General features: G+C 36.4%; 1 protein-coding gene across 14 annotated transcripts in view; it reads left to right on the plus strand.

Moving 5' to 3' along the window:
* The window catches only part of FN1 (fibronectin 1), a 66,695-nt gene that overhangs the window by 26,167 nt on the left and 27,242 nt on the right, over positions 1 to 13,286 (plus strand). For 8 of the 14 annotated variants that reach the window (XM_033112728.1, XM_033112718.1, XM_033112719.1 and 5 more), the window contains exons 19-25: positions 683 to 955; positions 2,283 to 2,549; positions 6,636 to 6,730; positions 8,172 to 8,340; positions 8,833 to 8,919; positions 10,994 to 11,185; positions 12,491 to 12,763. In XM_033112728.1, coding sequence (XP_032968619.1) covers positions 683 to 955; positions 2,283 to 2,549; positions 6,636 to 6,730; positions 8,172 to 8,340; positions 8,833 to 8,919; positions 10,994 to 11,185; positions 12,491 to 12,763 — 1,356 coding nt within the window. The remainder of the gene's footprint in view (positions 1 to 682; positions 956 to 2,282; positions 2,550 to 6,635; positions 6,731 to 8,171; positions 8,341 to 8,832; positions 8,920 to 10,993; positions 11,186 to 12,490; positions 12,764 to 13,286) is intronic. The other 6 variants (XM_033112722.1, XM_033112724.1, XM_033112729.1 and 3 more) reach the window with 1 other exon arrangement.

Consider the following 13,286-nt stretch of genomic DNA (forward strand, 5'->3'; position numbering starts at 1 on the left):
GGGAGAGTTGTTTTGTTTTTTTTTTTTATCTTTTTCAACAGTTCCTGTATGCTAGTAATCTTATAGATGAGTTTAACCCTAAATTTACGAAATTCGACTGAAATATCCTCACTGTAAAGTAACTAATCAAAGCTGGTTATTAGCCTTCCTGACTAAAAACTAACACCATAAAGTCTTCATATTTTTCCCTAGACACTTAAGGGTAAGTTCTTTTGTTGCTCTTAAGTATAATTAAATGATTCAGTAAAATGAAAACCACGACATTTTTTTCTGTGGTCACAATGAGGTTTCTCTTTCTTTCTTTTCTTCTTTCCTTCTTTCCTTCTTTCCTTCTTTCCTTCCTTCCTTCCTTCCTTCCTTCCTTCCTTCCTTCCTTCTTTCCTTCCTTCCTTCCTTCCTTCCACCCCTCATTTTAAACCCCTCAATAGGACACTTCATAGGGTGGAACCTCATCTGCTTACCCACATATATTAAATAAAATCTTCAAATGTCCTATGTAAACAGTATGACTGAACCATGAAAAAACATAAGCAAAAAAGCATATTCTCTGGTTAAGAGAGGAAACTTAGCATTGCTCTAGAATGAGAGGCTCTATGAATTGTCTTATACACATCAGAAACTGGCTTTTTCAAAATTACCTTCAGCAGGAATTGTGAGTGACTGGTTGGCTCTTGTCTGTTAGATAACGTCCCCCCGCCCCGGGACCTGCAGTTTGTGGAAGTGACGGATGTGAAGATCACCCTCATGTGGACACCTCCTGAGAGTGCAGTGACTGGTTACCGCGTGGATGTGATCCCTGTCAACCTGCCTGGAGAGCATGGGCAGAGGCTACCCATCAACAGGAACACCTTTGCCGAAGTCATGGGGCTGTCCCCTGGGGTCACCTATCACTTCAAAGTCTTTGCCGTGAACCATGGGAGGGAGAGCAAGCCTCTGACAGCGACACAGACCACGAGTACGTCCTACTCCTGACTGTACCTCCACCCCAAATTCTCCACCCTCACTGCACACCTCTGATGAATGTGTAGCACACCACTTACTCCTGGGTCTACAGTCAGAAAGCGGAACATACTTAGCCCATAAGGGACAGTGTAGTGGACATAAAGCACGTTAAATTTGAAAACAAAACTCAGACGTGGATGCTAAATACACGTACCAGTGGAATGGCACCAAGAGAGGAGAACTTAAGGGAACCTGATTTTCTTGGCTAATGGAGACATGGATTGCAAATTTGAGTGCATTTTTGTATAAATAAATGTAATGAGCTCAGACTGCAAATGTAAGCTCTTAACACTTTTGCAGTATAATTGTTTACAACTAGTAATTGCTAAAACATTTAGTGCTTATTAGGCCCCAAGTCCTCTGCTCAGTTCATTATAAGTATTATCCTCATATTTAATCCTCATGTTGACCTAACGAGGAAAGTCTTATTGTTGTCCTGTTGGGTGCATGAAGAAACAGGCTTGTAAAAACTTCTGCAACTTGTAAGCTCACAGGTCTAGAAAGTGATGGAGCCGAATCCACGTTGACCTGTGTCTTTTTTATTCCAAAGCCCATGCTTCCAATTAGTATATTTACTTAACTACTACCTTGTAAATATTTCTGCTCAAAAGTATTTTAAATTACTGCAGGGAAAACTGTTAGTTATCGTACTCAAGAAGAAAACTCACAATGTATGTGATTCTTTCTAATAATGCAAGCTCACCTGTGTCCTACCATGATTCTGAAATTCTGAGCATATGTTATAACTATTGTTGAATCGGAATCATGTGAAAAATCACTTTTGTTTCTCCACACAGGACTATCCATTCAGTAGCTACAGAAAATATTGCTTTTGTTCCCTGTAGTTTTCTTCTTGCCCTCATTTTAATGAGCTTATTTCTCTTTTCTTAACTTGTATGGCTCAGCATAGTAAATTGTGGCATTTACACGCTTTTTTTTTAATTATTACTATTTTTTTATTTTTATTTTTATGCCATCTTTATAATGTTTGTATCATTCCAGAGGGTAATGAGAAAATCATGCTGGAAAATTAGACTTTCCACAGAATCATAGCCAAGCGAAAAAGGTCAGCAGTTTCTCATGACTGACATAGAGTTTTGCAAAGTTCTGTGTAACACGCAAATCTCCTATTGGCTCAATATTTCCAAGGTTTTGACTTATAAGCAGTTTCAATCTTAAGAAGCCAAAACTTTAGAAAATGTAGTGAAACGTTAGAATTTCAGTATGATAATTACTGAGGTTCAGATATTTCTTGACATGCTTTATCTTTTTTTTCCTAGAATTGGATGCTCCCACTAACCTCCAGTTTGTGAATGAAACGGACTCGACTGTCCTAGTGATCTGGACTCCACCTCAGGCCCGGATAGCTGGGTACCGACTGACCTTGGGTCCGACCCGGGGAGGCCAGCCCAAGCAGTACAACGTGGGGCCCTCAGCCTCGCAGTACCCACTCAGGAATCTGCAGCCTGGGTCCGAGTACACTGTCACCCTTGTGGCTGTAAAAGGCAACCAGCAGAGCCCCAGAGCCACTGGAGTCTTCACTACTCGTAAGCCAAAATTTCAATGTCTTTTCTTAGTGAGGTTATAGGTTTTTATCTAAATTTACGTTTTCTGTGCTTCATCCATTTTTTTAAGATAACTTAAAAAACTTAGTACAAGATTTAAATAAAAATAATTTTAAAAATTATTTTTTTAATAAAAGATAAATTCAAAAATTTTTTTTTAAGATTTAAAGAAATGCTACTCTAAGTGTGGTCTGGGGACCAGCTGCTCGTCCGTGAACTGTGTGTCACTGGACAATAAGAAGCTTGTGCTAGAAAGTAAATCATGAAGCACACTATTTAATCTAGTTAATAATTTTCTGAAGCAAGATTTTCTTGATGAAGGAAGCAGTGCATTAAATTATATATGTTGCCACGCTCCTTATTTCGTCTGGAACCAACATTTTGAGTCACACGGTTTAAAGCGCCCATTATTTGAAAATTGAATTCTACTGTATTAAATAAATTTACCAAATACTAGTTAAGGCAAGAAAAAATCACCACGTCTAGATTCTAATACTTTGGGTATCATATGGTAGCAGTAAGTGTAGAATAAAAACATCTACCAATTGAATTGACACCAACAGAACAAGAAGCTAAGTAAATGATTTCTTTACAAGTGCTGCCTGCAGCTGATTAAAGTACTTTTGTAGAACAGAATAGGTTTTTTTTTTTTTTTTTTAATTAATCTTTCTTAAATTACTCTTGAAATTCCACAGAGGGAAAAAAATACTGACAATAATTTTTGGTCATCTTTGTCGTTTTGCTCAGCATTTTGCAGGAAGTAGCCTTAAATCTCTTACATGTGTACATCACAATAAAAGCCTGTATTCATAAACTGATTACTACTAAATACATTCTCATTTATGTTACAGAGAATTATAAGACCCCTTTATTTCTAGCTGAGCATTATTTGTTATTTTTAACTTGACATTTTGAATTACAGAAGTACCTAACATAACATTTTACATATGTATGTGTGTGTGTGCAACTACGAACTAGTTTGTAGTTTTCTAAATGCTTTCAACAAATCTTACCCTTTGACTAATTTTAAAATATAGATGTTAAACAGCATTAAAAAAGTAAATATAAGCTTAGTTCTATGGAACTAAAGAACAGCTATGGAATTATTTTCCAAAGAAATTGTCTATGTACTTTTCCCTATAGGAATTCATAATTTATGAAAAATTTTGGTGTGTGAAGTTTGGCAAGTGAAGGCTTATTCCTAAATAATTACTGTTCATCAGCAAGTAAAATTTTCATTTTATTTGTACATTTGCCTTAACATTTTGCTATTTTATATTACATGTTACTGAGATACTCTAAAATCTATTAACATGAAATCAATATCTTTGTATTTCTTATAAATATCTATTTCTTGTAATATCTATTTTATAATTGTCCTTCATGGCATTAGAATAAAGATTTCAGTAGGTGTAGTCTTTTACTGACTACATATATTTCTACATTTATATAAACATATAAATAAGTATGTAAATGTAGAATTACATAGTTATGTTTTTTACTCCTAAACATAGGTGTATTTTATGTAGTTTTTTTGTTGTTGTTGGACAGAGTGCCTATAAAAGAAAAACAATTTTTAGTAATACTAACAATAATAAAGTGGGATGGGTCAATATAATCTATTTTAAGTACTTTTGCAGACTTTGATAGGACATAGTATTTTATGTTCTGCAAAATACATTTATATAAAATAGAATTATATTTGAATTAAAGTGCTGATAGTAAAAACTACTTTTATGAGATAAAGATTAACATAGTGCCTTATACTTAGTATATTTTCAAAAACTATTTGTTTAATAGGTGATTGACTAAGGAAGGAAGATAATGAAAACAGCTCAACCAAGCTTAGATTTAAGTAAACCTATGTAAGCAGGGAATTCTACAACTTTATTTGAACTTCAGGTACTCTCCGAGGCTGTAAACATCAGCAGGGCTTGCATATTTTTGAAATTGCTTGAAGTTTCCGTAGTTTTTTTACTGTCTGACTAAACTGAATTCTGGGAATCACTTTGCTGGGTTTTGTAACTACTGCTATTATAAATTCTTACGAGCAACTGGGAGGAGGGTGGGAACTGTTTCTGGGGGAAATTCAGCTTATTCCTTTTTAAATAGGGCCAATTTTATTTCTTTAACAGCCAGGCTGTTCTTCGCGAATGAGACCTGCCAGAATTCATAGCTCATACCGTGTTTCCCCGAAAATAAGACCTAGCTGGACCATCAGCTCTAATGCGTGTTTTGGAGCAAAAATTAATATAAGACCCGGTATTATATTATATTATATTATATTATATTATATTATATTATATTATATAATATTATAATATTATATAAGACCGGGTCTTATATTATAGTAACACAAGACCTGTCTTACATTAATTTTTGCTCTGCAAGACACATTAGAGCTGATGGTCCGAGTAGGTCTTATTTTCGGGGGGAAGAGCACTTACAGTCACATCCCTCGTTTGACATCAGTTTGTGAGTTTGCAGTGTGGAGATTTTCCTGTAATGGTCTTCCCAGACAGAAAGCATCGTCTTCAACTTGAGAATATTCTAGCTGGCTGGCTCAAGCAATAGAAAATACCTACTCTTAAAGCCCAAGACAATTGAGGAGAACGTAATATGTGAAGAAGTTGTGGCTTTCCCTGATGTTCAGGGAAAGAAGCTGACTGCTTACTGAATTGTTTCTTTAGCTATCGACATAGTCCCACAGGACTGGCCATGGTATTTTGGCTAAGTCTGCAGGAGCCAAGTGGTAAGTGATTTCAGAGACAGTGGGAAGGCATCACAGGTCACCCATCCTGGTTGACCCCCAAATGCCATCAAAATAATAACATACTTAGGAAACAGCTCACTAAACCAGCAGTACTTCAGTTCAGCCATCAGCATTGTCATTACAAAATGGCTCACACACATATTTTTTTACACACAATATTTTGAAAATATTTTTTTTTAAATGGCACTTTAAAATCCAGACTAAAAAAAAAAATGGGAAGAATACTCGTTCTTAATTTCCACATGACAAAGTAAAAACAATTGACAGGAGCTGAGTAGAGACTAGAGTCTTAAAACTTTAATCCCCATTTGTATAACTCTGGAGGGTAACTTTGTCTCACCAGCCATTTATAATTTAGTATAAATGCATTTAATAGTATTTTTTTCCCAGTGGGGACAGAATTTGGTTGATGTAAAGAGGAAGCAATTGTGAAGGCTCCAAACATGTGGCCAGGGCCATCAACACACTAGATATCCTTGAATTTAACTTACTCTACTCAAATGTCTTGGCTTCTGAGAACTCACCTTTCCCATAGCAGCCAGGTATTGAAATGCTTATTGCTCTTATTACAAGATTTAATTGTTCAGCCAATTATATTTTAGGAATTCTGAATTTATAATAAGGTTTGTAGTATTACTGAAAATATCTGTCTTTCTGTACACATACTCTTTTTTCTTATTTTTTTAAAGTAATATTTTCACTAAGAGAAATAACAGTGCTCTCATGATGCTAAGACATGCGATTAAACTTATGCTGTAATTCCTGATTCTAGCGGCAGAATGTTAAATTTCTGCAGTATTGTTATTCTGAATGCATACTCATATATTTAAGGAAAGAATCTTTAGAATTTATAAGTGCATCCATAATGGCCAATTTTGTTTAACTTTCTGATGTCATCTCCTACTGCAACCCAAAATAATTGACCATCATTATATGCAGCATAAAGCTATTTTTAGATCGCCATCTATAATTTAACCATTGTTCTCAAATTAATGATTAAGAAGAAGAAGAAGAATCAGTTTGTGGTGACCAGTTTTACATACTGACACTAGGGAAATTTATTGTCATCAAACACAAATCCCAGATGTAATGAAAAGATACAAACCTGCATTTTAACCAAGTCTCAGATGATTTGGGTGGCACCTGAATGATTGAGAAGCCCTGACCTACTCCAAATTTTCACCCAGTGAAGGGACATATGATCCACTAGCTGATTAAACGGAGGTCCTTGATGAATACTATGCAATCATCTGTGATTCCAAGGTTTTGACACATGCATTGATTTCATTTCACAGTGCAGCCCACGGGCTCCATTCCACCTTACAACACTGAGGTGACTGAGACCACCATTGTGATTACATGGACGCCTGTTCCAAGGATTGGTTTTAAGGTAAATGGCACATGTTCCTAATCTCAGAATGATACAGCACTGAGGTGTCCTCCTGTTTCTGGATGTGGTAGAAACAAAGTGTTCAGGAGGCAGAGGATCTAGGTTTTGTTATCTGCTTCTGTTCATACCTCTCTGACCACATTGTCAGGGCATAATAATACTTCTGCCTCACGGAATGGCTGGAAGGATGGACAGAAGCAGTGAAAGTGCTTTGCAAAGGATTAAACATTAATATGGAACTGTTGTAGTTGTTATCTTAAATTCTCTATTCTTTCCCCCAGGGAATTACATTTAAAAATATAAAGGACACTCCATTTGATGCTTTGTTCCAAATGGGTGTTAACAAGTTCACAAACGCCAATTTAGGGAGACCAATTAAACTCAGAGTCACTTAAAAATCACATTTTCATCCAGTTTGATCTTAACTTGCTCAAAGCCCTGTGGGTGAATCTCTTAACAGAAGTTAAGATTAAGGTCTTCACTGTAGACATATGGATCCTTGTTCTTTAAAGTGATGATATTAGGGAAGTGATGAATATAAATGAATATGTTTAAAAGAATTCCTTTTTTTTTTTTTTTGCATTTAGAGTATATGTAAATATTTATTATGATTGGAAATCAAGACTCAACCCCCATGATTGCTTATTTAAAAAGAATATATCAAAGGTCATTTCCTTTCTGAGGTATGCAGATGGCCATACTGATGATTATGGTACTTAAATTTAGAGAAGCCCTTTTTGAAGATCGCCAGAATACCTTTTAATTTCCCTTAATGGTGCCATTCTGACGTCCAGAAGCCTTATTGCATTCGAAGGATGTCTCTACAGTTGAACACTGATGACACAATATTACTTAGGTTTTTGAAATAAAATCTTAGAGATTTGAAATTATGGGCATATTCATTTTAATTCTTCTTTTGTAACATGCCCTGCAGTTGAAGCTATGAACATAATTCTTCAAAAGGAGTGTTTTCGAAGTACTAAGTGTTACAGGGGCTAGTACCTCTAAATAGCAACTGAAAAATGAACTGAGTGTTAATAACTCATTAAAGAGAGAGAGGGCTCTAGGGGATTTTCTCCAGCAAAAAGAAAATAGTAAAGAACTGCTGTGTAGCCCAAAGCCCCTGTGTACTTCTGGTTTGTACCAGGAGATGATTTTTGAAGCAAAACAGTATGTGATGACATTTCTCTGGAACCTTTCATTCCAGCCACCTTGATGCAGTTTTGGAAGGTACCTCCCCTACCCAGCCCCTTGCTACCAAGAATTTCCAGCTAAAGTATCTCATAGAGCTAACGTCAGGCCCCAACGCATTCCCTAATAAAAGCACATTGTGCAGTTCCTGAGGAGTTCGCATTCTATGAAGCATAACCACAACCTTTCAGCATCAACCCATCTCTGGAAATATTTGTTCTTGGTGTTTATTTTGCTTTCCTTCTTTTAGTTGGGTGTACGACCAAGCCAAGGAGGCGAAGCACCACGAGAAGTGACTTCAGAGTCAGGAAGCATTGTTGTGTCTGGCCTGACTCCAGGCGTGGAATATGTTTACACCATCTCAGTCCTCAGAGATGGGCAAGAGAAAGACACACCAATTGTAAACAAAGTGGTGACACGTAAGAGGAGTTCTTTGCCTCCTTTCCTTTTTCTTTTTTAGTGTTTAAAACTGTTCCATTTTCAAAAAATAACTGGTATCAATATTACTTTTTACTTGTGATAATAGCACAGGGGAAAGATCCACCCCTACTTATATTATTAGCTATTTCTAAATTCTGAGTAGTAGCAAATTCAACTCATGTTGTATAGTCCATGGCATCAGAAGTGTTCATTCTGTGTCAAGAATATTTATGAACCGGCAAGATGGAAAGAATTTCAATAGTATTGCAAAATCATTAATCGTAAAAAAAAAAAAAAAAAAAAAAAATTCTGACAGAGAATTGCAGTCCACCATGGTTGCATAGTACAACTACTAGATTTTTACTGATTCTTTTTAAAAGAGAGAGAAAGGAGAGGTGGAGGGAAGGGAGTAGAGAGGGAAGGAAATATTCCACAGGTCAAGTGCTTTGTATTAGCTTTAACTTTTAATTTACAATTTTCTTTCTACCTAGCATTGACTCCACCAACAAACTTGCACCTGGAGACAAACCCTGACACTGGAGTGCTTATAGTCTCCTGGGAAAGGAGCAGCACCCCAGGTAAGCTTGGGGTGTATCAGAGGGCAAGTATATGCAATACTACTCCAAGATGAAGGTTTTAGAAACTGTGTTACTTTCAAAGAAATATAGGGTCGAAAGTATAAGTACCCATCCCTCCATAAAAAATACATGAGTATACATCGTAGAGCAACATGTAGGTGTTTTGCTACATGTTTATTTAAATCACAAGGAAGGGAGCAAAGCAAACCCTTATTGAGCTGCAGGAAATCATGAAGGCTGAGGAAAACATTCTGGAAGGTGGCTTTTGCTCAATGGCATTCTAAATTGCCAAATAAATGGTTGAGATCATACTACGTAATTTTCCTGTTATGAGTTATTATAGATTCTAAGTGTATATTATTCAATGAAGTTTCACAAATATTTTGTCCCGAGTTGTCCCACAAAAGTGTAAGGGTAATGAAAGGTAGAAATGACCTTCATTTTATAGAATGATAAAACTGAAACTCAGAAAAAAATTGACCTTCTCATGGTCACAAATTTTAAATGTTATAAAACTGAGATTGTAAGTGACGGTTTTCAGACTTTCTCACACCCAACATCATGTATTTGGAACTTAATTGTTTATTTGGTTTTTGCTTATGCTCGATACTGAGAAAATTGATTAAATGGAGTTCCATGACTATTTTTAAAGCTTTAGGTGTACCTTTGGACTAAGCTTTTTGTTCACACATATTGAAAATTATAAAATCCAAAAATATGTAAAGATAGCTATACAGTAGTCAAGTAGCATGATGTACCATGGCGATGACAGGAGAAATTTTACATATTTCTGAGCTTTGCCAAGCCCAAGTGAAAGTCTCTTTAAATGAGAAACGTTAACTAAAGTGTAATTGTGTTATTTAATATTGGGTATATTGGAAAAATCACTATTGAGATATCAGCATACTCATAATTGAGAAAGTTCTAAATTAAACAGAAACAGAAGTTCCAACTCATGTTGATTGCATCCATAACTGCTATCCTTCGTAATTTAAGGGCTGTATTTAGTTTATTATTTCACTAAGTCTAGTTTTACTGTAGTTTTTAAAATATCTCTTACCTTTGCTTGAGCACACAACTAAGACGATTATCTCGAATTATCTGATCAATGTATGCAATCACACAGAATAAAACTAGCTCAAAATATCCTTTTTTAATCTCCCTCTGAAGTAGAGTGATTTTGGTGAAGTTTTCATTGTCTGTGGAAACATTGTTTAAGCCAAAGCTATACTATTTCCAGCCAAATTACTCTGGATTTAAAACTTGAAGTTGGCAAGTTTCATGCTTGTTGGAAGCTAGGTCATTAATAGTTGGTTTTAATGGATGGCCTAGCCTGCCATCGGATAGTCGCTAGCAAATGTGATGACCTCAACATTTATCTCCCATCCAGTTGGATTTCCTTGTGTATATATATATATATATTATCACTTTAATTTTCACCCTGTTCCTAATGACAAAAATTTAGCATCATTTCCTTGCCGTTTGGTAAGTTTAACTTATATATACTTTCTCCAAGTCTGTTCCTGCAGATCTGTAGTCATCCCTGTTTTAGTTAGAATCTCTCTTCACCCTCAATCCTTTTACTACCTATTTCTATGGTTCCTGAAGTCTTCAGCAATTCATATTATTTAATTAGAATAAGTAGAGCTACTTTTGTTTTTCACTTTTTCTCCTTGCCTTATTCCCTTCCTGTAAATCCCATAGGTTCAGACCCACTTTGGGGAATGTGCCTAGGGTTAAGAGCTACTCCACAGTAAGCAGGTAAAATGGAATTCCTCAGCTATCATGCAGGTGATCCATTAAGGAAAATCAGGGTAGACTGGTAAAAGGAACATGGAATTTCGAGACAGGAAAGCCTTTGGTAATCACATCCCCTTTCCAAGATTTTCTTTAAACTGAGAATCTTAACACTTGCCTCAAAGGATTGTTGTAAGCACTGAATGACAGTAGAGTCCTCAATAAACGCCAGTCCTTTCCCCACTCCCCTCTGTGGGTCCGTTATTGGAGTCTAGTTTCATATGCTCCGGGTTGCAAATCTTCCATGCAGTAACTTCCTCCTTTCTGTTTTCTCCAGACATTAATGGTTATAGAATTACCCTCACCCCAACAAATGGCCAGCCTGGAAATTCTTTTGAAGAAGTGGTCCACGAAGATCAGAGTTCCTGCACTTTTGAAAACCTGAGTCCTGGCCTGGAGTACAATGTCAGTGTTTACACTGTCAAAGATGACAAGGAAAGTGTCCCTATCTCTGATACCATCACCCCAGGTAATGAAAAAATAAGCTGTTATCCTCAGAATGGCAGTTTCAGTAAGTGTGGGGATTAACATCTTAATCCCCAGATGGCTGAGTGTGTCAAATATAGTTGGGATTTGATTCTGACCTCCCAACCACACTCTCCAAAACCATGAAGTCAAAGCAACTATTTGGACAAATGCTTGCTGTTAACACCGCTTTACTGTCTGTGCTTCACGGGGATGCTGTCTGTTGCGATGAGTGTGTAATGGAGTGGCAACCATGGCCTTAACTCTGTATTGTCCGCTCACGTGGAAATATTACTAAAACGATGTCACGTGTCTGTACTCAGTACTGACAGGCTAAAAGTAATATGGTAAATGCATCCCATTGGTACATTTGTGCCTGGTTTCACAGTCCTTATCAATTTTCAACAGCTGTCCATAAAACAGTATTCTGCCTCCATATGTGGACACTGAAATAGTACTTGATTGACACGTCCAATTTTTCACCTTGCTGTTTCAAATCCTTCTTTTTTAAAATTGAACACACACACACAAAAATCACACCTTCAGGGTGTTCTTTCGTGTGGATTGAAAGACAGCACTGAAAAGACCTATCTAGGGATAGGTTTGTTATTTGTCCAAAATTGGATGTGACAGAATGAAAGTGGACAGATTGTGTTCCACTTCGCACTTTTTTGGTAGTATGCGTTTAGTAATGCTAATCAAATAACTTTGATTATAAATTAAATAAAATATTGGCAATGGCCTTGGACTCAGGCCTGTCTTCTCCTTGAATATGCTTTTAGATGACATGTTTTACACCATATATTCATTATGCATTAGCATTATGGCCATAATATTGTCATGAGTTTTTGTATGGGGGAAAAAAGAAACTCACCAACCATTTTTTTTTTTTGAGTCTTCTTTACGCAAGCTTTATTTTCCTACTAAAATTTTTTTTTTTTTTTTTTAAAAACACTGCTAATATTCCCTACAGATATTGTGTCTAGGTACTAGGAATGGTTTAGACATCTTTATACAGCCTATAATTTTTAGGAACCTGAGAAGTTCAAACTGTACTGTTTAGAGACCTTTTCAAAATGCAAGAAAATCCCTAAAAGCATATTAAACTGTTTGATTCTCCCAGGAAAGCAAACTATTCATGATGTTCAGAAAGTCTTTTCAGATCATTTGGAACAGATTGCATATTACCATCATTGCTTTAATATTCCATCAATTTTACTACTAGGGACCTGATGTACACTGGCTTTATCTTTTCCTCTTTTTTGCCTCTATTTTTCTTTTGCTCCCTTTTTGCTTTGTAACTCAATAGAGGTGCCCCAACTCACTGATCTAAGCTTTGTTGACATAACCGATTCAAGCATCGGCCTGAGGTGGACCCCGCTAAACTCTTCCACCATTATTGGGTACCGCATCACAGTAGTTGCGGCAGGAGAAGGTATCCCTATTTTTGAAGATTTTGTGGACTCCTCAGTAGGATACTACACAGTTACAGGGCTGGAGCCGGGCATTGACTATGACATCAGCGTTATCACTCTCATTAATGGCGGAGAGAGTGCCCCTACTACACTGACACAACAAACGGGTGAATTTTGAAAACTTCTGTGTTTGAGACATGGATGGTGTTGCATGCTGCCGCCAGTCACTCTGGTTAAATATGGATGTTTCAAGGGAAAAGCCAGCAATTTGCCAAAGATTCAGAGAGGGTAGATTGGGGGGGTAAGAAATCCAATGCAGATGCTAAACTGATTGCATGAAGACATAGCCAGTAGTCTTAAGTATACTTTCATTTGACCACAAATACATAAAAAGCTAAAGAAATGTAGATATCTGATCTGTTAAATACAAAATGGCAAAGGTTAGTTGAATTTGCAGACCTGTAGTTTGTTTAATTATTTAACATTAATACCGAATTGTATAATGAACACGAGTTAATAATAAGAAATGTACTTCTAAAATTGTACCATTATGCTCTTCCTTCTAATCTTTGATAAACTCTACCACGTTCCTTCTTTGTAGCTGACTAAAAGCCCATTGAAATTTAGGGTAGAGTGGAAGGGGGTTGTTTCAAGGCAGGAGAAAAAGAAACTTTGGGGCATTCTAGGTGT

The sequence above is a fragment of the Rhinolophus ferrumequinum genome, chromosome 8 (genome assembly GCF_004115265.2).
Source record: "Rhinolophus ferrumequinum isolate MPI-CBG mRhiFer1 chromosome 8, mRhiFer1_v1.p, whole genome shotgun sequence".
NCBI classification, from domain to species: Eukaryota; Metazoa; Chordata; class Mammalia; order Chiroptera; family Rhinolophidae; genus Rhinolophus; species Rhinolophus ferrumequinum.